This window comes from Stigmatopora argus, chromosome 13, assembly GCF_051989625.1.
Source record: "Stigmatopora argus isolate UIUO_Sarg chromosome 13, RoL_Sarg_1.0, whole genome shotgun sequence".
NCBI classification, from domain to species: Eukaryota; Metazoa; Chordata; class Actinopteri; order Syngnathiformes; family Syngnathidae; genus Stigmatopora; species Stigmatopora argus.
The window spans coordinates 9,004,976-9,028,593 of record NC_135399.1 but is presented as its reverse complement, the minus strand read 5'-3'; the positions used below and the strand labels follow the sequence as shown (position 1 = coordinate 9,028,593).

General features: G+C 39.4%; 2 protein-coding genes and 2 long non-coding RNA genes across 7 annotated transcripts; 3 read left to right on the top strand and 1 right to left on the bottom strand.

Moving 5' to 3' along the window:
• The first annotated feature begins 80 nt into the window (after nucleotides 1-80).
• On the top strand, nucleotides 81-6,685 carry LOC144086553 (interleukin-1 receptor type 2-like). Its single transcript, XM_077616446.1, has 9 exons — nucleotides 81-717; nucleotides 1,571-1,763; nucleotides 1,941-2,202; nucleotides 3,102-3,270; nucleotides 3,925-4,105; nucleotides 4,615-4,728; nucleotides 4,932-5,046; nucleotides 5,983-6,128; nucleotides 6,288-6,685. The coding sequence occupies exons 2-9, from the start codon at nucleotides 1,655-1,657 to the stop codon at nucleotides 6,446-6,448; spliced, it is 1,257 nt and encodes a 418-aa protein (XP_077472572.1). The 5' UTR covers nucleotides 81-717; nucleotides 1,571-1,654; the 3' UTR covers nucleotides 6,449-6,685.
• A 1,834-nt stretch (nucleotides 6,686-8,519) lies between these two features.
• LOC144087477 (uncharacterized) lies at nucleotides 8,520-11,185 on the top strand. Its single transcript, XR_013304778.1, has 4 exons — nucleotides 8,520-8,567; nucleotides 9,941-10,014; nucleotides 10,085-10,228; nucleotides 11,092-11,185. It is a non-coding gene; the product is annotated as an uncharacterized LOC144087477 (long non-coding RNA).
• Nucleotides 11,186-11,288: 103 nt separating this feature from the next.
• Nucleotides 11,289-21,203, bottom strand: LOC144086812 (uncharacterized). 3 transcript variants are annotated; one of them, XR_013304577.1, is made up of 7 exons: nucleotides 21,049-21,203; nucleotides 20,705-20,928; nucleotides 14,503-16,634; nucleotides 13,175-13,330; nucleotides 12,905-12,990; nucleotides 11,487-11,603; nucleotides 11,289-11,423 (listed from the first exon to the last, which is right to left on the bottom strand). It is a non-coding gene; the product is annotated as an uncharacterized LOC144086812 (long non-coding RNA). The 3 variants fall into 3 exon arrangements; XR_013304576.1 differs by having other exon boundaries at nucleotides 13,175-16,634; XR_013304578.1 differs by lacking the exons at nucleotides 11,289-11,423; nucleotides 11,487-11,603 and adding an exon at nucleotides 11,926-11,961 and having other exon boundaries at nucleotides 13,175-16,634.
• LOC144086811 (interleukin-1 receptor type 1-like) lies at nucleotides 14,632-23,460 on the top strand. 2 transcript variants are annotated; one of them, XM_077616939.1, is made up of 12 exons: nucleotides 14,632-14,799; nucleotides 16,219-16,291; nucleotides 17,801-18,053; nucleotides 18,187-18,382; nucleotides 19,151-19,322; nucleotides 19,411-19,473; nucleotides 19,542-19,686; nucleotides 20,580-20,734; nucleotides 20,799-20,942; nucleotides 21,020-21,193; nucleotides 22,740-22,942; nucleotides 23,012-23,460. In XM_077616939.1, the coding sequence occupies exons 1-12, from the start codon at nucleotides 14,761-14,763 to the stop codon at nucleotides 23,315-23,317; spliced, it is 1,923 nt and encodes a 640-aa protein (XP_077473065.1). In that variant the 5' UTR covers nucleotides 14,632-14,760; the 3' UTR covers nucleotides 23,318-23,460. The 2 variants fall into 2 exon arrangements, with proteins under 2 accessions (XP_077473065.1, XP_077473066.1); XM_077616940.1 differs by having other exon boundaries at nucleotides 22,740-22,947; nucleotides 23,012-23,185.
• The last annotated feature ends 158 nt before the right edge of the window (nucleotides 23,461-23,618 follow it).

Genomic DNA, 23,618 nt, shown 5'->3' with positions numbered 1-23,618 from the left:
TTCTTGTAGGTAGGTGACTTTTGTATTAGAATTGTTGTACTTTACTACACTTGTTTTGCTGAAAATGTTTTGGACGTAACCTAGTGCGTTTTTATAGTAATAACTTTGCTTTTAATTTATCTAAAAATATTACGATTTATCAAAACATTCCCTTTATTGTCCAATTACCACTTTGTTCACGTAATGTTAAAATATTGGCGCTTTGAAATCACATCTATAAATCCATAATTATGTAAGGCATAATGTCTTTCTGCCATTACAGTTTTTATTTTTACATAAAATTGTTCTTTTTTCTCATTACATGGAAACTGTTAATTTATCATTTCCCCTCCAAATATTCTCATTAGTTTATTTCTTTTTACCTTTTTTTTTAATTGACTTTGACTATAAAAGAGCCATCTGGATAGTAGAAAAATCCCCCCAAAAATTATGCAAAAATAGGAAATAACATTGCAATGGAATAGAAACACTTTTCCTAAACCAAACACTCCCAAAATAATCTTTCCAGATTTTTCTTCTACTCTCATCACTTATTCTTAAAATAGACATATTTTTCTCCACAAAAAATATCCTTAAAGAGACACCTTCTGCATTGCATGCTTGCGTGTGTTGAAGAGTACAGAGTGCTCAATTGGGAAACCTTGGAGTTTACATTCTTGTGTCTTTAAAACTCAACTCTTTATAGGGAATTTAAACACACACACACGGCTGCGCATGGTAAGTATACTCTCTATATAAATGTACTGCTATTATTGTTATTTAAGTAAGAGTATTTTCGTCATCTTCACATAGTGGGGATGTTACAATAGACAGCCCAAAAATGATGCTTTAAATGAATACAAAGTAGATGTATTGTTTCTGTATATTTTGTCAAATATTTTTAACTCGTGTGTTATTTGTTAATTGTGACTCATTTAGTGGTAAAATGACTCAAAATTGAAACAACAGTGGGCTAAGAATGCTGCCCTGTGGAATGCCAGAACTTAGTACTATTTTTAAAGCCAAGATTTATTAGCTTAACGTTGTTCAACACAGAGTATTTTACCGCAAAATCCGAGTAATCTTTAAAAAAAACGGGTATTAAAAATGTAATTTTAAAGGATATCCTAGTGATTATACAAAATTTCAAGATAATTTCAATAAACACATTTTAAAAGCATTTTTTAATCTAAATATGAAGTTGCAAAAATAACTGAATATTCCAAAAGATTTGGAAGTGTTAAGAAATATTTTAAAAATATGAAAGCAGAACTAAATTGAGTTAAAAATATTATTTCCATTCATTCACCTAATAACTACATCTAAATAAAAATTCAAACAGGAATTTCCTGCTTTTAATACTTAAAAACAAAGTTCGCAATAGCAGGGAACCTTAAAAACAGCGCTTTGATTTGTTTGTCAACGTTAAAAAATACAAATGTTCACAAAGGCCTACTCTTATGGCAATGCGAAATTGGAAGAAAATCCGGAAATATACTGCATCATTTTATAGGCTCCTGAATACAAAACAGTTTTCATTTTTTGTTTTTTTGTTTGTTTGTGTACGTGTGTGTGTTTTGTGTAACGAGAGGAAACGGAAGCAGAAGTGAATGACGACCGCTGAGGTAAATCGCTCCTATTTAAGAGTCAAGTTTGGAGCGGGAACACCAGTGAGATGCTGGTGGTCATGTGGTCTATCTCCGCGCCACTGACGCTAGCCTTAGCGTTAGCCGTTGTGTTAGCTCACGGACGAAAATTCCCGCTTCCGCCTTTGCTGTTTAAAGGTGAGACCGCTCTAAAATCAAACATTCATTTTGCACAAAAAAATGCAGACATTTTTTAAATATTTTTTTAAAAAACAATCTTTTTTGTATGCTCATTTTGTATTCTCAACTCTCGGGATTCTTAGGCAACCTGTTTTTTTGTGAATGAGGTTGTGATTTTTCTGAATCATGCAACAGATGGCTGCTTTTTGACGGAGGCCGAGTTGGGGTTGTTCCATTTGGAGAATGAGGCGGTCGCGGTGTCCTTTCCTTTTCTACGCTCGGCTCTCAAAGGGCGGCGAGTAAATCCGCCCGAAGATGCCTACCGCATTGCCAGGGGCGATGGAGAGGACGGAGACGGCAGAGACGACGGCGAAGGTCGAGTCAAGCGGCTGGGTTCCGACTTGTGGCTCCTTCCCGCTCGACCGTCCGACTCGGGCAACTACACTTGCACATTCAGGTCAGTCATGAACTACTTTTTCTTCAAAATTTTGCTATGGAAAAATGATGTTTGTCTTCCCTTGATGCCTGAATTCACATTTTACAAATGTACATAAAAAGAAAAAAAACGTGGGGGGAATATATAAAGACAATAATAATAATGTAAAAATGTAATTCCATTATATGTTGTGTTTAATCATTAAAATAAATAAAAAATAATAATGGGAAGACCATTCAAACATTTTTAAGGAATTTATATAAATTGCTTCTTTGGTTTTAGAACTTTATTTAAGAAAAAAAATGTTCTATTTATTTTTATTTCTTATTTTTGGAAAGTATAATTTTGTTATTTGAGGATATTCATTTTTTTTTTTGTTTTGTTTTTAATATTGTTTTTTACATAGACAGGACACACTCATCCACCAACCCCTAAATAAATAAATAACTACTATAAATGTTAAATAAAAAAATGTTGAAAACGCTACAAAAAAGAATTATAAAATATATATTTGAAATAAAAAAATATGCAATGCAATTACTCTAATTTTAAAGTTTAAAAGAGCAAGTGAACGCGTGGTTTGCACATCGGCCCCACAGTTTTGGGGTCGAGGGTTCGATCACAGGTGGCGTCCTCACTGCGTGAAGTGTACATGTTCTCCCCTGGCTAACGTGGGTTTTCTCCGGGTACTCTGGTTTCCTCCCACAGTATTATTTTTAAAACAATTCTGCATTGGCAGAGATATTTTAACACCGTAATATAGCTCTGTGTGTTATGTTTTGTTTTGACTTTTCTTTCAAATGTGTGAAATGTGTTAAAATCACAGCAAAAAGTAATTCTTGGCAAAACTGTAAATATTGAAACCTGGATGATGACCTTTAAAGTGGCAGTGACGTTTTGTTGTTGTTTTGTTTTTGTAGAAACGCGACATTTTGCGTTCGCGGCAGCGTGTCGCTCCACGTGTATGCGGCGGCATCGGTGGACGTGGACAAGCTGTCATATCTGCACGACGCCACGCTGGGAGAAGACGTCACGCTCACCTGTCCCGCCGGGAATCTGTTCTCGCGGTCCAGCGTCGAGTGGTTCAAGGTAGGAATTAGAATGAGCTCCCATTGGCTGCGATAGACGTCCAATCCGTTTGAACTGGGAGCATCTACCAAAGTCAATGGCACTGTAACAGCTAAAGTACTAAAAAGAAAATTTGCCCGTGAACACAAGCTACTAATTTGTGGGAACAAACTAGTATTTTGCGGAAACGGTTTTGTATTTCGTGCGCACAAACTACTTCATCTGCACGAAATCGTTAGTACGAGCTCACAGAGTAGAAACTGATCCGACTACGGGAAACGAGGGTAAACACAATGAGCGCACTTTCTTAGTTACGGTTACAGTTCGCTGAAAATAACTAGCAACAATAAAACCTTACATTATAACCTAATAACTGACTAAATTCACGATAAAATCATGGACGAGAATGTAACGCCAAAAGAATGGTTAGTGTATTTGCAGGTCAGGTGGCGTAATTTCTAAGTCTGTAAAAGGATCTACCGTATTGGCCCGAATATAAGACGACCTTATTTCAATGCATTAAAAAAACATCGTCTTATATTCGGATCAATATGGTATTTCAGGCACATGAAGAAAGTACTTGGAGCAAATACTTTATGCGCACACGAAGTACTAGTTTGTGCCCACAAAGTAGTACTTTTTGAGGTTTTTCTATTCATGTCTTGTCTTTATTAGGAGGATTCGCTCGGCATTGGTCTCCAAGGCAACGGGTGGCAATTTTTGGGGCGCGACGCTTCCAAGCTACGCATTCCGGCGGTGGCACGTTCAGACGGAGGTCTGTACACATGTCGCCTCGGCGTGCTGGTGGAGCGCCGCGCCTTCACGGTCACCAGGACCATACGACTCCAAGTCACAGGTGGGCTGCCATCAATTAAGTTTTAGGGGTTGGCTCTTTTTTTTTCCAGAGGATTTTTATAAAAGCGGGTTTGATTATTTATATATTTTTCATCTTACTTTTTTTGTTGTATTTGTGAAAAAAAAATTGGTTTCTGTGCCACTAAAAACAGGTTTCAGAATTATCGTTTTTGGGGGGTACAAACTTCTGAATGTTTTTTGTTTTTCGGTTATTTTCTTAATGTTTTTTGGAGTGAAGAAAAAATGAAACGATGATAAAATGACGTCCGTTAAAAGCATGCAAATCTGCTGCTTAGACATGGAAAATATTAACCTGAGTGTCGTTATAGGCTGAAAAGTTTTAATGTGCCACATGGGAGTTTGGTGTGCTCGCATTGTGGTTGTTTATATCATGTTGTTTATGCAGATATTATTATTTTTTTGTATTATTCACAAATCCTCTGAGTGGCTAGTAATATTTTTGGAAAAAGCACAATTGTAAATGTTTTGTATTTCCACTTTCTGTTTCAGGGCCCGAGCAGCAATCGACACAAGAGCCCGATTTATCGATGATGGCTGCTGCCGCTGCCGTGCCGCCGCTGATTGTTTGGCCGCCCGACGGGAGTGTCGTCGAAGTCTCTCACGGTAAGCCGGCGTATCAGACCAACACTACATTTTACTTTTTGTTGATTTCGGAAGGCGAGTCCGCGTCACTTCTTGTTGATTCCTGGGCGTTTCCGGTCAATTCTTGTTGTTTCCAGTTCATTTCTTGTTCATTCTTATGGGCATTTTTGGTCATTTTCCGTTGATTGTTGGGCATTGGCAGAGCTTTTTTTGACATCTTTTAGGTTCAGCAGTGGAAGTGACGTGTGTGGTTCTCACGACGTGCGATCGGAGCGTCTCCACCAGTGTGTGGTGGACGGCAATCGGCGTCGATGTGGAAGCGTCACCCTACAGGAGAAGGTATGAATGACCTATTTCCTTCAATTCAGGCAATTTTAAATGTAAAAATCCTTGTTTTTTTAATGGACCTGACACCCTGTAACAAGGTAATTTGGGACTCATCAGACCACATGATCTTCCATTTGTCCAGACCTTAACCCAGGGGTGGGCAAACTTTTAGACTTGCGGGCCAGAATGGATACTAAAATTTGGCAGAGGGGCCGGGGGCAGGAGCATTTGGACATGCAATGTAATTGATCAAACCTGGGGATTGAAATGTAAGAAAAAATACACAATTGAAGGTGAAAAATTATTTTCAAATTTACTTTCGACATTAAGAACACATTATTATTCAACGAAAGAAAGCAGTCTTTAAATTGAGAGTGATGAGCGGCATATTAATTAAGATACTGTACTGCTGCTGTGCATACATGTGCAAGTTGCTATTTTTAACACAGTAGAGAAACTCACATTTCAGTTGGAACTGTGTAGTTGTTCTCCAAGTTACACTCCAACAAAGGTCTAGACTAGTGCGACATCTATCGGCGAAACGAGGGTATTGCAGGGCAAAGGGAAATGAATGAGGTCATTGATTTTTACTATAATTTGGACGTCGGCGGGCCGGATTAAAAAGCCTAACGGGCCGTATATGGCCCGCGGGCCTTATGCCTTAACCCCATTGAGATTTTTTTTTAACACAACGATAAGACTCCACAAACCTCAATGCAGAAGCTTATCAAAACAATGGGATGGCAAATGCTTGCTGTAATTGAAGCTAAAGGTGGTCCTAAAATTAATTTTGGGGGGAGTGGCTTTTTGGGGCCGGTTTATGTGTATATATCTTCTGCTTTGATAAGTGAAAATGGATGGATTTAATGTGGGCTTCCTTTAGATTTTTCTGGAAGAAGCTCTGTGAGAAAAACATTTGGACATTTGGTCACCATTTTGTCCAAACAGAGAAGGACGTGAGGCGTCTGACTGTTGGATGAACGCGACGCTGGTTGTCCAGGCGATGACGGAGCAAGAGGAAGGGGCGCAACTGACGTGCCTGGCGCAAAACCTGGACGGAAGACGCCAAGTCACCGTCACGCTTCGCTTGCAAGGTGAGGCCGCAGAGGACGATTGGCGAGTAAACGTTGACAACGATAGACGTGTAATCCATTTGAATTGAAGTGAATTTCTAACGGATTGGTCGTCCACAAGTGATGGATTCTATTCAAAGAGTTAGGAAGCATATTTGGAAACGATCCGTTTGGTTACAGACTCGAGCGGGACCTGGCTGGTGGTGGGGTGCGTTTCCACCTCCTGTTTCCTGGTGGTGGTCTCGTGCTTCCTCTACGTTCTGCTCATCAAACCCCAACTCCAGAAGAGGAAGAAGAGGAAAGCGGACTATTTCCTGACCCGAAACAGCAGCACCTTCTAGTGGAAGCTGTTATACTATCTCTACTCAGCAAATACTTATCATGGCGATTGTCCTATTTTTTAGCCACGTCCAGAAATGTGGATGACTTTTAGTCGTCATTGGTTACATATTATTATTATAGTTTTTTATTTGAAAAGTTTAGGTTTTCAGTGCACTGTAAGTGATTTCAGTGACATTTCAATGTCAATGGCGACTGCTAAACCCTTTGAATTAGGATTATAGAAATAAATATGACTCAAAAAAGCCTTACGATACATGGTCATTTTTGCAAGAAAAATGCCTTACTCTACATGGTCATTTTTGCAAAAAAAGGCTTACTATACATGGTCATTTTTGCAAGAAAAAGCCTTACTATACATGGTCATTTTTGCAAGAAAAAAGCCTTCCTATACATGGTCATTTTTGCAAGAAAAAAAGCCTTACTATACAGTATACATGGTCATTTTTGCAAGAAAAAGCCTTACTATACATGGTCATTTTTGCAAGAAAAAAAGCCTTACTATACATGGTCATTTTTGCAAGAAAAAAAGCCTTACTATACATGGTCATTTTTGCAAGAAAAAGCCTTACTATACATGATCATTTTTGCAAGAAAAAAGCCTTCCTATACATGGTCATTTTTGCAAGAAAAAAAAAACTTACTATACATGGTCATTTTTGCAAGAAAAAGCCTTACTATACATGGTCATTTTTGCAAGAAAAAAGCCTTCCTATACATGGTCATTTTTGCAAGAAAAAAGCCTTCCTATACATGGTCATTTTTGCAAGAAAAAGCCTTACTATACATGGTCATTTTTGCAAGAAAAAAAGCCTTACTATACATGGTCATTTTTGCAAGAAAAAGCCTTACTATACATGGTCATTTTTGCAAGAAAAAAGCCTTACTATACATGGTCATTTTTGCAAGAAAAAGCCTTACTATACATGGTCATTTTTGCAAGAAAAAAGTCTTGCTATACATGGTCATTTTTGCAAGAAAAAGCCTTACTATACATGGTCATTTTTTGCAAGAAAAAAGCCTTACTATACAGTATACATGGTCATTTTTGCAAGAAAAAGCCTTACTATACATGGTCATTTTTGCGAGAAAAAAGCCTCACTATACATGGTCATCATAAATATTCATGGACAAAATATAATAAACATCAGTCTGTGTTTCAGATACTATTTTGACCAACAGAGAAGGCCTGCCAGGCCCTGATGGTCCACCACTGAGTTATTGTATACCAAGGGTGTCAAACTCGGGTTGGTTTGCAGGCCGCATTAACGTCAACTCCATTTCATGTGGGCCGGACCATTTTAGATATAATATTTAGATATTAATAGATGAATAGAAATGGATAAAAAGCCCTAAATAGTTTGGGGTTTTTTAGATCTAAATGTTTATTTGAGCTTTTTTTTCTTAGTAAGGGAAAACTATTTAAAAAAAAATCATTCTAATAGGAACCAAAATAAATTTTAAATTATGTTCAATATTAAAGTGGAAAACAGAAAATATTTTAGAGATTTTTAAGATTTATTTTTAGATTTTACAAAATGCTTTTTGAACTCAAAAGAAAGAAAAAGTGAAAAATCAGGAAATACAATATACATCTATAATCTTCATGATCCTAAAACAGAAAGTCGGCACTCATGGTTTACTTTTTCAGGCCGCGCAAAATGATGTGCCAGGCCAGATTTGGCCCTCGGGCCACCACTTTGACACCCGTGTTGTATACAATACAATGACGCATTCTTTGCGTGTCAAATTTTAAACTTTTAATGGAGTCAGATGGCTTGGAATAATGGTGAGTTGATACTATGAAATACTAAGTCAAATGTTACTCAATATTTGTTGAAATTGGTTTACTAATATGTACTGTTTTATAGCATCAAGACCGCAAAACTCATGACTATCTACGTAATCTTCAAAACATAGACAATGAGTGAGTTGGGAGGACAAACCACCTCTTGGAGCGCGGTGAGCAAGCCACCATCTTTTCCACTTTCAATGTGGCGGGACAATATGGGCGTGGTTACGCCTATTGTCGACGTGGCTGAGTTAATTAAGCGCATGCGCAGTGACCGTTCCTTTTGGAACGCCAGTCACACGCTGACGGTCGACCAGCACACCAGCGAGGTAAGGAGTAGAGCAATTAACTAACTTAAATGCGTTTTTATCACGCTATCGGGATATTTTTCAGCAATCAATTGAGCCCAAAACGCCAACAAATCTCTTAGTTTAATGCCAAGTTTAACACGCCGTCGACAGTTTGGAAAAGTTTGGGCTTCATTTCCCCACCGGCTCTGCTGTATGGTACTAGTTAACATTAGCGATAGTGTCACACTATTTGACTTAAAAAGTATGTTGTCCGTTTTCTCTCCATTATTGAGTAGTGTGGCAAGACTTTAAATTTAATCAAACAACGCCGAGTCATCAACCGACAGTTTGCTGGGTAAATGCTCACTCTAGAAGGCACGACTTAGTTCCTGTTGTTTGTTGTATGTAATGTAAGATTTCATTGCGAGTGCTAAACACCCATTGCCGATTTGTAATTGTTCTGTTTTTACAAAAAAAATCACTTATACAAAACTGTTAAGCCAACTTTCTCCGAGCTGTTAACGTCAGTCTGTATATTTAATCGCCGTATACAAAACTATTAAGCCAACTTTCTCCTAGCTCACTGGTGTCAAAGCGGTGGCCCGGGGGCCAAATCTGGCCCGCCGTGTCATTTTGTGCGGCCCGAGAAAGTGAATCATGAGTGCTGACTTTGTTAGGATCAAATTCAAATGAAGATTATACATGTATATTGCCTCATTTTCCCATTTTTAAATCAATAATTGTAGTTTTTTAATCCATTTTTTTCCTTTTTGTGTTTTAGTTCAAAAAGCATTTAGTAAAATCTAAAAAATTAAATATATTTGAAAAAAATCTGTTTTCCACTCTAATATTGAACATATTCCCAAAAATATTTTGTTTCCTTTTGAAATGAAAAACAAATTATAAGATATTTTCCCTCAAGAAAAAAAAAAAAGCTCAAACAAACATTTTTTAGATCTATAAAAACTGAATATTTAGGGCTTTTGATAGTTTTTTTTAATCCAATTTAAATAGAAAAAAATATCAAAATATTATTTCAAAAATAGTCCGGCCCACGTGAAATCGAGTTGATGTTATTGCGACCCGCGAACCAACCCGAGTTTGACACCCTTGTCCTAGCTGTAAATGTCAGTCTGTATATTTAATCGCCTTGTCTGGAAAAGGAGAAATAGCACTTGGCACTCGCTAACTAATTTTCATTCTTTATTTTGATCGTTTATTAAATTTCTTGTAAGATTTCTCTATCCCGTAATTGTTTGGCAACCCCCAAATACCTTGGTTAAATCAAGTTTTCCCTGTTTAGCATCAAGATAAAACTACTTCCCCAAAAAAACAACTAAGCCTATCTGTTGAATCTCCAGTCTCTATATGCTAACTTATGCTTTTTTTGTGTGCAAATTTTCCCTGTTTAGCACCAAGATGCAGCTCTTCTAGCATGCCTAGAGCACTATTGAGGTTATAGAAGAGGAGACTGGGCCAGATCAAGGTAAAACTAAACCCCATTACCACCTCCATTCTATATATTCTAACTTTTGCTATTTTTTTGCATGAAACAGGCCTGAGAGATCTTCCTCGCAAGTTGCCCACTGGAATCATATGGTGTCTCTGTACTTCTGAAAATCCAAATTCAATAAAAGCCTAAATCATCATGATGTTTCACTGGCCATTCATTTCCACAGCTCTTTGACTAAATCTTTAAGGTAAGAAGGATCTCAGTTAATGTTAGAGCAGGAATTCTAAGTATTTATTCCCAATTTTTCATATTTTCTGTTTATTCCCCCAGTTTTGTAATTTTCTTTCTTCTAATTTTATTTTGTAAGTGTATATACCCTGTCTTTTTTCCTAATTTTATTTTCTAAGTGTTTATTCCCTTTCTTCTAATTTTATTTTCTAAGTGTTAATTCCCCCAGCTTTTTTAAATTTTTATTTTCTAAGTGTATATACCCTGTCTTTTTTCCTAATTTTATTTTCTAAGTGTTTATTCCCCTATTTTTTTTATTTTCTTTCTTCTAATTTTATTTTCTAAGTGTTAATTCCCCCAGCTTTTTTAAATTTTTATTTTCTAAGTGTTTATTCCCCTATTTTTTTTAATTTTCTTTCCTATGTGTATATACTGTCTTTTTTCCTAATTTTATTTTCTAAGTGTTTATTCCCCTATTTTTTTTAATTTTCTTTCTTCTAATTTTATTTTCCAAGTGTTAATTCCCCCAGCTTTTTAAAAATTTTATTTTCTATGTGTATATACTGTCTTTTTTCCTAATTTTATTTTCTAAGTGTTAATTCCCCCAACTTTTTTTAATTTTTATTTTCTAAGTGTTTATTGCCCCAGCTTTTTTTTTTATTTTTCCAAGTGTTTTCCAATTTTTAAATTTTCTTTCTTCTAATGTTATTGTCAAAGTGTATATACACCCAGTTTTTTTCCTAATTTTATTTTCTGTGTTTATTCGCCCAGCTTTTATTATTTTTTCCTAATTTTATTTTCTAAGTGTATTTTACAAAAATTAATTGTAAGTGTAAAATTATTTTGTGAATCTTTAACTAAAGTCTTGTCTTATGTCTACAGGTGGACAAACCAAAGACTGACTACTTCAATGTAATGCCAACTAAGTATTTTAAAGTTGAAATGTTTACCTGTAAATAAATTTTTTTAACTTGCATTGTTACTTGCATTTTTGTTAGATAAAGACAAACACATGTATACATTGAAAAACTTTTATTTTGAAAGAGTTTGGAGATGGGTTCTAGCATAACACCCATATATACTTTACAAGAGCTTTTATTTTGAAAAACTCCACTGATAGGTTCGCCCAGGCCCTCCAGCATTTTGAAAAATCAGGGTTGCCTTCATCCATTTTCAAATGGACAAAGACACTCCCCTTGGCACCAGGTGGAATTCTGGAGAAAAAAAAAGGGGGTCAAGGCACAAAGTTAAGTAAAAAAACATTCGCAAGGTCTTACCTTTTATTTTGAAAAAGTTTGGAGATAGGTTCTGGCGTAACACCCAGCACCGAGAAATGAGGGGGTGCGTCAGCCTATCTGTACATAGGCAGGAAACCTTGTCCCCCTTGTGGAATTCTGGAAAACAAAAAAAGGGGGTCAAGGCACAAAGTTAAGTAAAAAACCATTCGCAAGGTCTTACCTTTTATTTTGAAAAAGTTTGGAGATAGGTTCTGGCGTAACACCCAGCACCTAGAAATGAGGGGGTGCGTCAGACTATCTGTACATAGGCAGGAAACCTTGTCCCCTTAGCTGGAATTCTGGAAAAGAAAAAAAGGGTCAAGGCACAAGAGATTAAGTTACATAAAAAAGAAATACAGACTAGGGCCTAATAAAGTCAAATTTAACTAAAAAACTCCTACATTTAGCTTTTTTTCTATAAAACATCAAAAGGCAATATTAGACATACTCCTGATGGTCTGGTTTTCTTTGTCTGCTGCAGAGAGACTAAAAATGATCTGAGTCTTTAAAGGCCCCTTATCCAGTCTATTTTCATGTTTTCCTCCACAAACAAATAATCAGGATCTTGATGTGGGGAATATAGAAAACACACTGGACAGGGGCCCACAAGGTACAAATTACATGAAAATAATAAATAAAAAATATCCTACTTCTGCCTCAAGTTTTTCAGTCAATTATTTCAAATCCATTCATTCTTAAAAAATAAATATCCAAAAAGCTTCCGTTTTTCTCTTCTTATGCCGGGGAAAAAATGTTTAAATGAGTCAAAAATGACACCGCACTATTGTTGAATAAATGTCTCACTTAGGTTTTGTCAAAACCACGTTTAAAACTAAAAATGAAACGGTCCAAGCCCTGAGGTCTTTAAGAAAGTTAACAGGGTAAAAGTATATCATCTATTTGAGTGCACAGTTCCACTACATGGCAGAATTTTTTGTACCAATTACCAATTTCGTCATACGCAGTTATCTGGGTATGATGACAATTGGGGTTTTGTCAAGTCAATGATGATAAGGCCTATGTTCAATTATTATTTGTAAGTTCAGAAAAATGTGAAACTCACAAGCGGAAGCTACTCCTACACTTGCCACTATAGTATTTAATTTTTTTTTTTAAATTCAATAGGGATGACCCTACTTTACAGTCTTTCATTTATCGCAGCCATGTCTGGTCTACATTAACCGCGATAATCGAGGGATTACTGTTTATTCCTTACACGTCCACTAATGGCATTTGTGTGGGTGACATATCCACAGGTTTTTGCTATTAAAAAACACCAAGCTAGTTAGTGTTTACATTCAAAAGTCGAATGTATCATGATGAAAAACGAGCCAATTGCGCAAAGCCTTGAATACTGAACGCTGACGTTTAAATATTACACGGATTGAGAAAATCGCAACTATTTAAAAATGACTCACTTTGTTATGGCGTCGACAAGATGCCCCTTTCTGGTCGTTTTGGCCACATTCTTGATGTTTCCCAGCAGTCTGTGCTCGTTGAGGGACTGTAACACACAATGGAATGATTTCTTGTTAAACAAAGAGCGATCGGTGACGCAATGTAGCCAATTTGTTTGCAAACATTTTGCCGTCTGCACACACATGGGGGCTACATCACGTCAACGAATCATGCTCTTATCACTCTTAAGACGAGAACTGGGGCTTCGGAATCCCCAAATCACAACGTACCGAATGTGCTGCATCGTCCTGTGAGAAGTTTGTCAGGCTTTCTTCGGCAAATCGTCACTTTTGAGCTGCTCTGCAGTGCACGCCCGTGCTGCTTCCTGGCTCATCAGCCATTTTGGGGTTTGACGTCGGCAATTTGAACTGTGAGCTCGGCCACGCCTATTAAAAATACACACACACAAAATATAAATTGTTTTCATAATAACGTGCGTTAGTCAGTCTGTGTGTGTGGGGAGGGGCTGTAAATGCTTTTTGGTTGGACTTTAATACTTAAAAAACAAAATACATTGTTTTCATAATAACATGCATTAGTGAGTGGGTGGGGCGGGGGCGGGGCTTTAAATGCGTGTTGATTGGGCATTCATACTTAAAAAAACACATTGTTTTCATCATAACGTGCATTAGTTAGTGGGGGGAGCTGTAAATATTTTTTGGTTTGCCTTTAATCCTTTAAAATACAGTATTGCACATTATGAACATTGTGATGACATGCACTTTAGTGTTTGTTTTTTACTTCTAGACATTTAAACAGTGACGGGCCGGGCCGTCAGGGCCTTCAAGGCCTTCTCTGCTGGCCTAAGAAATATCTGAATCATATATTATATTTTGTCCATCAATACTTATTATTCCAAATGGTCTGTTAGCTTCCTTTCGTTGCTTTCCTCCCTGGTTGCACTGCTTCCAGATATGTGTTTTCATATTGAAGCATTTAACCAATCACATTTAAGCCATTATTTGTTGCCAGGATCTGAAATCTGCCTCAAAGGGTTCCCCAGTCAGGATGGATTTTGGTGAGTAAAAAATAATTCCCAACTGGGAATCGAACCACAACTGCCAGCATGGCAGTCAGGTGAACCAACCTCTGCACCATGAAGAGGCCACACTTAACTTTGTCATTTTTGGAAAGTCTTGACTACACACGGTTGTTTTTATTTAAGGGAAAATGACTACTAACTGGGATTTGAACCCTGTCTGCCCACATGGCAGACACATAACAGAACCACTACACCATGAAGTGGCCACACTTTAACTCTTCATTATTGGAAAGTGTTGACTACACATATATAACAGACAATTTGGAATTATTAATAAGTATTTCATAGACAAAATATAATTAACAGATATTTTTTAGTCCAGCAGAAAGGGCCTTGGAGGCCCTGACAGTCCACCACCGTATAATATAATAATAAAATTTATATTTCCATTCCAATTAGTGATTAACTATTGTTTATCCCGTTTTAAAAAATAAAAATGTAATTAAAAAATGAGAAAATATTTACTCTTGCCCTCAACAAAGATACTACAGTCATTAAAATAAAAACTGATAGGACCTGCAATGAATGCTCATCTTCCAGGACCAGTGACGACACCGCCATTAACTGACAGAGGGAGCCACAGATTTTTTTCCCCAGAGAAGTGAAGCAGCTGTATGGAATGCACATGAATAAGCCTGGACTTGCGCTTCCTAGAAGCGATTGCTCAACTCACGAGAAGTTGCAACATGTGTCTTTCTTTCCTCACACGGACGAGGAAAGGAAGCGAGCGGCTGGCGACGAGAAGAACGCCTGTTTTGTTTCCTTTGGTCGCGGATGACTGACATGAAAAAGCTGACCATCATCTCCACACAGGTGAGTTTGAAGCGTTCAACTTCCCGGGGGACCTTGGGGTCCCCCGGGATTCCTTCACCAAGACCACCCTAAACCCCCAAATTGAACTGAGTGGACGCTGAAATCGTTACTTGCAATTGCATTTCATACCTTGCGTTTACCTGGTGGTTTGTGCTTTGCGATTGGCTGGCATCCACCGGAGGGTGTACCCCACCTATTGAATGTAGTTTGGGTCCAGCACCCCTGGCCAGAATGAGCGGAACGGAAGAAGAATGAATGTGGAGCGTGCGTGGACGAGTCATGGAATTTTGCTGCAAGGTTTTCAAAATAGAAGTCTTTCAAAGTTGAACTGTTGGAAAATGTTACTTCTGATTCTGTACTTTTACAAAGTTCAACACATGTTGCTTCAAATTTGAATTTTAAATCCAAAGTAAAGCTTTTTTTTGCCGACTTTACAAACAAGAAGTTGGACGTTCAAAATAAAACCTTCCAAAACTGAACAAATGAACTCATATTTTTAGTATGTGTCATTTCAAAATAAAATCTAGCCTTAAAGAGTTACCCAATGTTGACTGTCTAAAATGTGATCCAAAAATAATATTTTTTACTCAATGTGGAATTTCAACAATAAAATAGTGTTGCCACATATTGCACGTTATATATTTAATTGCTGCAACTACTTATTTGAAAAATAATAAAACCAAAAATATTTTTAAACCCATGAGTAACAAACAACAAATATACATAATTCCCCCAAAATAAAATAAAATAAACTAAAAATTATAGTTAAAACTTCTTAAAATACATTCTAATGAATTCAAAAGGGAGAAGAATATAGAAAAATAATTTAAATGAGCATAGCTAGTGTATTTTGCATTGGGGAGTGAATTTTAACCTTTTTATTGTTTTGTATCGATACGTATCTTAACTCTTTGGTTGCCATTTACTGCAATAACCGTCCAATCCAATTTAACTGGGATAAGCTGGAAGCGATCGAACAATCCCATTAAAATGTATTGGACATCTATTGCCGTCAACAAGTTAAAATATAAATTTCCCTCTTTTACTAACTACCACAACACATACCCTGGAAGTGAATGAGTTAAAATAATCCCAACTTCTGATTAATGGCCACTTTAACCAGAAAGGGTTAATTGAAGGTGCTGAACAAAATGTTTTTTGGGAGGGGAAGTAAAAGTACCCTGTTGCGCAAGTGTGCACACCCTCTAATAACATGGCCCTCGGCTGCATTCAAAGCAAACGGATCCCATTCAAACTGAACCGCCTAAAACTGCAATCTGTAGCAAACGTAAATAATAAGTTCAACTTTTTTTGCAAGCATCACACACAGTTCCTCACGGTCATCATCATGGCGCAATCACATTGGCAGCGACATTTAACCGTTATCATTCATTTACGTATACGCTATCTGCCTTACAGTCATGTGTCCATGTGCCGACCTTCCTGCTGGCGTCGGTTCTGATGAGCGTTGGCTGGACTCGCGCGGATGGTGGTGAGTACCGCTAATGGCGGTGGGAGGAGGGAGGGAAAGTCCTGGTCGGGTACGAGTCAACAAAGTGTTACTCAGTAAACCTTGATCTTTGGGTCATCCTGGAAAAGCGGGGGAACAAAACTATTGATTTTTAGCGTCATAACAGTGGCGAAGTGTGCTTGGGGCAAGAGTGGGAAAATAGCTGAATGTTCTTGGGAGTGTAGTCATTCGCTTGGCAGGAAATCAAGCAAGAGGCCGGAAATGGCTGAGGTTGGCCACAAATCACATCAACAACCCGATGAGAAGGTGAAAAAAAATGCAGAAGTGCAAATGAGTTGACTAGCTCTGCTAGCAAGTGGACTTCCTAAGAAAGAAACGTATAGAATTGATTAAACTAAGCTACATGTAGGCAATGTTAAGTAAGTACAGTGGTACCTCAACATACGAGTGCCCCGATATACGAGCAATTTGAGATACGAGTACCATTTTGAGCAGATATTTATCTTGAGATACGAGACAAATTTTGATATAATAGCAGACAGCGGACGTGAGAGGCCTGCTCATAAGAACATCATGGGCACTGTGTCTCTCATCGCAACTCCCTCGTGTAATGTCTCTGTGGTCGCAACTCCCTCTTTGTAATGTCTCTGCGAGCACTGGGTGGAGCGTTGCATTTTTTCAGTTTTTTTTCCCCCGTTAGTCGGTGTGAATGGCGGAGCGATCGCTAATACGAGAGGAGTATATACTACTTCTCATTGGCAAGTTGTCGTGCGTTATCCTATTGTGAGGACATTTGTGTGCATCATTTTGGGAATATTTTGAAGGGAATACAAACTCAAACAACCCTCGATAGGTTGCATCTGAAAGTCAGGGTGGAGGCGGGGCAAATAGAGCCAACCGGGGAGAAGAAAGGTATCAAAATTTAAAACAAAATTAGAATTAAGTTTAGTGTAAAGTTAGATTAAACTTATTTTTGAGTGTGTCTGCATCCTAATACAAGTTCATTTAAATTTGTTTATGTTATGTTACGAGCGTGTTGCCATGCAAAAACATTTTTTTGTTGTCACCCTCCAGTCAAATCAGATTGGACGCCTTGGGCTCTCAATGGCACTGAAATATGATCAGTTAATGAGTAAAAGATAACAAGTATCCAAATGATCCATAAGTGTAATGACAAAAACTAGATATCGACAGCACATTTTACAATATTTCTATTTTCACATTGACCCTATTGAAACAACCCTAGCAGAAAAAAAGGGCAAAATGTCATAGAAATCACCAAAAAGCTCAATTCATCGCATTGGCTGGCCTACTTTATTTGCTGTGTAACTTTATCTATGTAAAACACATTGTTTAAAGGTAATAATATTAAATAGACACCATTGCGGTTATTCCCCTATTGCGGCAGGTCTTGGAACCTATTGACCTCGATAAACGAGGGATTACTGTATATTTTTTGTATTTTTTAACGCTGATAAAATATGGGAAACTCATTTGACTCGCTAAGTGGTGCTTTTGTGTCCGTGTCAGAAAAGTGTCACGACTACGGGGTGGCATTTGAGCGAGTGTTCTCGGTCCCGGGCGACGCGGCCATGCTGAACTGCACATTAGCGTCTCCCGAAGTCTTCAATCTATCGTCCACGTCGTATTGGGTGGAGTGGTACCACACGGAGACGGGACGACGCCTCCTCAACGCCAGCCGCCGCGTCCTGCTGCGAGGAGAGACTATGTGGTTGCTCAACATCACCGAGGGCCACGATGGGTATTACCAATGCGTCCTCAGGTAACTGACGCCAATATCACATCATCGCAATGTGTAGTTTTGAAAGGTATTCCAATGTATCTCGGTTCAATTTCAAGGAATTTGAATGGCCCGGGAATCATTTCAATGACGTTTCATTATAATTGCTTTCCAGGACAAATGCCTCGGATTGCTTCAAGCTTTCCACCCGCTTGGTCGTGAACGTCCCCACGCCTGGTCAGTGCGGTCGTCTGTTCAAATCCTCTCAGGTCCTCACTGTGGGCGTGACCGACACGCTGTCCTGTCCAGTCGGACACGTCTTGAAAGAGCTCCGCAGTTACGGCGTCCCCGCCTCCGTCACGTGGTACAGAGTGAGTATTCTACCGTACGTTATTCTAAAACAGGGCTGTCCAAACCCAAGTGGGCGTGCGTGATCGGGCTTGTACAAAATTGATATTTATTTTGAAGTACTACATTGTTGGCTGCAATTGTCGGCGGTAGACATCCAATCCGATTTAACTGGGAGGGTTGGCAGAGATCAAATGATGGGGGACTAGCAGGTGCTGTAAGCTCTTTTGACCAAGGGGAGTTAGCTCAGTAGTTAGTGGGTTAGCCTTGTAGCCTCACAGCTATGGCGGCGTGGGGTCAAATCCCATTGGTCCGTTATGGAGTTTAACTTGCGACTGACTGACCAAGATTTTTGGTGTCCCCCCCTGCTGGGCCTGGTTAGTACTTGGATGGGAGACTGCCTGGGATTAGCAGGTGCCGTAAGGTTTTAAGTGACCATGGGTAATTAGCAAAGTGGTTAGTGCGTGAGGCTCACAGCGCTGGAGGTGTGTGTTCAAATGCCAGTCGGTCCCGTGTGGTGTTTGACCAACTGGCCAAGATTTTGGTGTCGTAGTTTGGACACCCCCTGCCGTAAAATTCTAGGTGGCAGTAATGAGGTGAACAAGGTCCGCCCAGATTTGGAGTCAATTGCTTGAGCCAAATCTAAAATAAACTCATAAAGAAGCGAGAAAAGAACGTTAAAACGGACCACCTAACTCACTCCAAAAATGTAGTCCAACTATACAGACTAAGAATTTTGTGAGGAGAAATGTAATACCCTCGACATGGCAACTGACACGTGGGTGCATCAGGGTTGCGATGTGATCGAGGACGGCGCCAACAACCACGTCTACCGAGACCGAGCCCGGCTGAAGATCCGAGACGTGAACCCCCGGAGCAATGGCTCCTACACCTGTACCGTCAACTTTGACCTGAACGGCGTGGCGGCGTCCGTGTCCGAGACCGTCGAGGTCTGGGTACAAGGTGGGCCGAGATCTCCGACGGACTTTCACACGATCAACTTTGTCGTTTGTTTTAAATAATACAGTTAATGTTTGTCGTCACCCCGCAGAGGATTACTGCTTCGAGCCGCAGGTGATGCAGCCGGGCAACAATATCGTCAAAGCGTCCCCAGGTCAGAAGTCCAGTGCAAAACAGGTGAAATGTTGCTAGACGCTAACGCTAATGATCGTTCGAGTCCAGGGTCCCGTTTGACACGGACGTGCCAAGTTTTCGTGCCGTGCATCGGCACCGTTCCCGAACATCCGATGGTGGACGTTCTTTGGTTGGACGACTTCGGTTTGATTCCCGCCAACAGCTCAGAGAGGATCTTCGCCTCACAAACGCAGTACTGACATTTGCTATGTTTTTGAAGTTAGTGTATGCTTTGTTTTTTTTTTTAGGTCTAACAAGAGTTAGTTAGTTATTATATTTACCGTATGGGCCCGAATATAAGACGATCGTGATTATAAGACGACAATACTCAAGTTTGAAGAAAGACTTTTTGAATAGCAAATTCAATTTTGATACAGAAAATAATGACAGTACATCTAAAACAAATGATTATATATTCAGTTATTTTGCCTCATTCAAATCATGAAAAAACTGTGTATCAAATTTTAATATCTGAACATTTAAATATGTAAACTAAAGTGCAATCACATTTGTAAATGACTCGCTTCTGGTTTTTGAAATGTAAATTAACCAAGCGACTGTAATAAAACAACAAAATTGCCAATAACTGCATTCAGCATTCGTTTTAAAGATATCTGGCGCCATCTAGCGTGGTCAATGGGTATAATGTCTAGACCCCGAATTTAAGACGTCACTTTTTCAGTCTTACTTCAATGCAAAAATCACCGTCTTATATTCGGGCCAATATGTTAAATATTTTCATTCATTCTTAGCGCATACCCTAATAATAAAAAAATACTGACCTGCTGTCTATAATTTTAGGGTTAGAAGTCGTGTGGTAATGCAATACATTTTTGACATTCTTCGAAATTTACTTCTGCTAGCAAGTCTACCGGTTGCAACGTTTCGGGTGTCTTTTTACCCACATTTTTTATGAAACAAAAATGTTCTAATGAAATGCCAAATGCAAACAAAAAATGTTTTTCCCCCACACGAGGGGGTTGTTATGAGTAATTTGGTACAGCTGTGGATCGGAATAGATATCAAATGTCGGAAAATCGGATCGGAACACTAGCTAAATCTTTGTTGTCTCAACTTGTGCCTCAGCATGTGGCGTAGCGATGCCCCCCATAAAGGCGTGTGGCTGGAAACCGTGCTGACAATTTCATCCGTGGAGGAGGACGACTTCCTGCTCAACTTGACGTGTCGAGCGTACAGCGCTCGTGGCTTACCTCAAGCTCGTTTCGCCTTGCAGCCTCAAGGTAAACATCGCCGTCGAATGGCCGCCGTCCCGTCGTGACCCCTCCTCTTCCCGTGCGTTCGCAGAGCCGGACGACTCGCCGTTCGTTGCGTTTTCGCTCGGTGCTGCGGTGGCCCTGATTGTCGCCGCCCTGCTGGTGTATTTGCGTTTCAAGATCGACATCGTGCTGTTCTTCCGCAGCTCCTTTGCAGTTTTCTATGAAAACGATGGTAAAGACGAGATGTTGTATCTAAAGACGCAAATTTGGCGTTGGAGACGGTAGCTGTAAAGCATTTTTTGCCGGCAGGGAGCGACGGGAAAGCGTTTGATGCTTACGTGATGTCTTTGGACCCGCTGGGATGCCAAGCGAACGTTAGCGAGGGAGTGCGAAGGTTTGCTTTTCACGTTCTGCCACAAGTGTTGGAAGAAGCTTGCGGCTACAAACTCTTCCTTCCTGGGCGAGACGGCCTGCCGGGACAAGGTGAATAAAATCAGTGTTTGTGTTGACTCACCATAATCAACCTTTTTTGAGATGTGGCACACCTTTTGCATTGAAAAAATCTCAAGGCACACCCCTATCTGAAAATCTTCTCATTTAAAACTATGTCGCCTATATTAACATAGTCGTTCTCATCAAAGTTTTATTAACGGGAATTAAATAATCCCCCCCCAAATTCCAATATCAAATTTTTGCACATTGCACACCGATCTAACGTCATTAAAGTTGATGTACACAGACCAAACAGCTTTCAGTTGGACTGATGTTAATAATGATGTAAAATAAGGTTGAAAAACGTTGCATTAATTATTTAATTAATGCAACGTTTTTCAACCTTATTTAAATTTTTTATTTTTTCTCCCAATATTACGCAAAAAGTATTTTTTCACGTCGCCAAAAGTTGATGCCCCTGAAACCAAACAACCTCCGATTCACGTGGCGTAAAAACAAGAAAATGACTTAAATCTCGTAATATTACGACTTTTATTCCTCCCAATATTACTTCAAACACAAAAAAACGTTGACAAAAGTTGAAGCCCGGAAAACCAAAGAGCTTCTGGTTTACGTTACATAAAAATAAGCAACAAAATGACTTAAATCTCATTATATTACGATTTGAATGTTGTTATCGTACAATCTATGAATTCATATTTCGTAATAGTTCAATTTTAATCTCTTAATATTGAGATTTCTCTCTTGGATTATTACGATGTATGACTTCTTGCATACCTGTCAACCTCTGCCGATAACTGCCCTTATAAATGATTATGATTCCCCTTACAAACCCCCAAAAAAGCTTACAAACACCGTACGGTGTTTGTAAGCTTTTTTGGGGGTTTGTAAGGGGAATCATAATCATTTATAAGGGCAGTTATCGGCAGAGGTTGACAGGTATGCTTCTTGTAATTTCCCGCGGTTGGGAAACACTGGTTTAGAGTCCCACTATCACCTCACCTGCACCGTGGTATGGTGATTCTGCCTCCAGTTTGGACTGATATTGCGAAATCCCCCTTGAATCATGTTCTTCGAGACTTCCTTCCCCGACCCAATTTCGTACTCCAACTCGTCGCACGCTTTAAGACGAATATCGGCTACTGTCTTTGACGTCTCGGTTTCAACTATGCAGAGGCAAACGGTTGCAAAAATTATTTTTAATTGTAGTCTTTCAATATTTAAGGATCAGTGGGATCTTTTATATTTTTAATACACTTTGACAACAGGAGCGTGGGATGCTGGAGCCTATCCCAGATGACTTTAACCAAAAGACTGACTACACCCCGCTGTAGTGTTCGCCAATCCGTCATAGGGCATACACACTTGCCGTCAAAATCATACCATCAAAGCGCAGGAATCGAACCCACGCTGCTAGTACCTAAGTCAGGCGAAAAAGAAATCATCAAGAGTTTAAAAACTCACCATTGTGGGACTTGAAGTGAAGCTGTCCCATGTTATCAAGTCTGTCAGCCATTAATGGGAGTAACTTCCTTTGTTTTTAATGCGCTTCTGGTGACTTGACTGCCCTCTGCAGCCATGGTGGACTCAGTGCACGACAACATGAAGGCCAGCCGCAGACTCCTGCTGCTGTACGGCGCTTCCTCTTTCACGGTCGACAACAAACTCACCGCTAACAACAACAACAACAATAACGAAACGGACGTCTGTTCGGACCCGCGGAGTCGACACGAGTGTGCGCTGGCCATGCATCAAGCACTCGTGGAGAGAACGCTCAAGGTCAGGTGAGGAAAACAAGTACAAAGTACTGGGTCGGCTCTTCTCCAAAGTGTGTCGTTGGTCTTCCAGGTGGTTCTGGTGGAACTTGAGGAGGTGAGCCCGACCCAACTCGCTCTCTTCCCAGAGTCACTGCGTCACCTGCGCAAGACTCAGGGCGCCGTACGCTGGTGGAAGAACAGTGGCCGGCCTAAGAACAACCACACGAGATGGACCACTTGCATCCGGGCCGGGACCGCCGCACTAGACCCGGAGAAAGCGGACCAGGCGGCCCGTCTCTCTCCTTCGTCCAGGTTCTGGAAGGAGATCCGATATCGCATGCCGGTGAGGGGCAAGAGGATAGCGCTCCCTGAAAGGACCCCCCTCCTTAAGGTCTGATAGATCATGAAAAAAAACAGAACGACGGGTGGACGACGGACGCAAAGGGACTAGAATACAAACTGAATGTTGTCTGCGTAGTGGTGATGGTGATAAAGGTCAAATTTTTAAAATAAATAAATAAATAAAGAAATCAACGCTGATTGTTTTATTTTTCATGTATTTTGGGACCTTTTTTATGCGTTTTTGGAAACTGTCAGATTAAGTGAAAAATTGTAGTTTTGACATTATTTCAAACTTATTTGTTACCTACCCTTTAATTGGCAATCATTTAAAGTACTTAAATACTAGGCTGCCATTG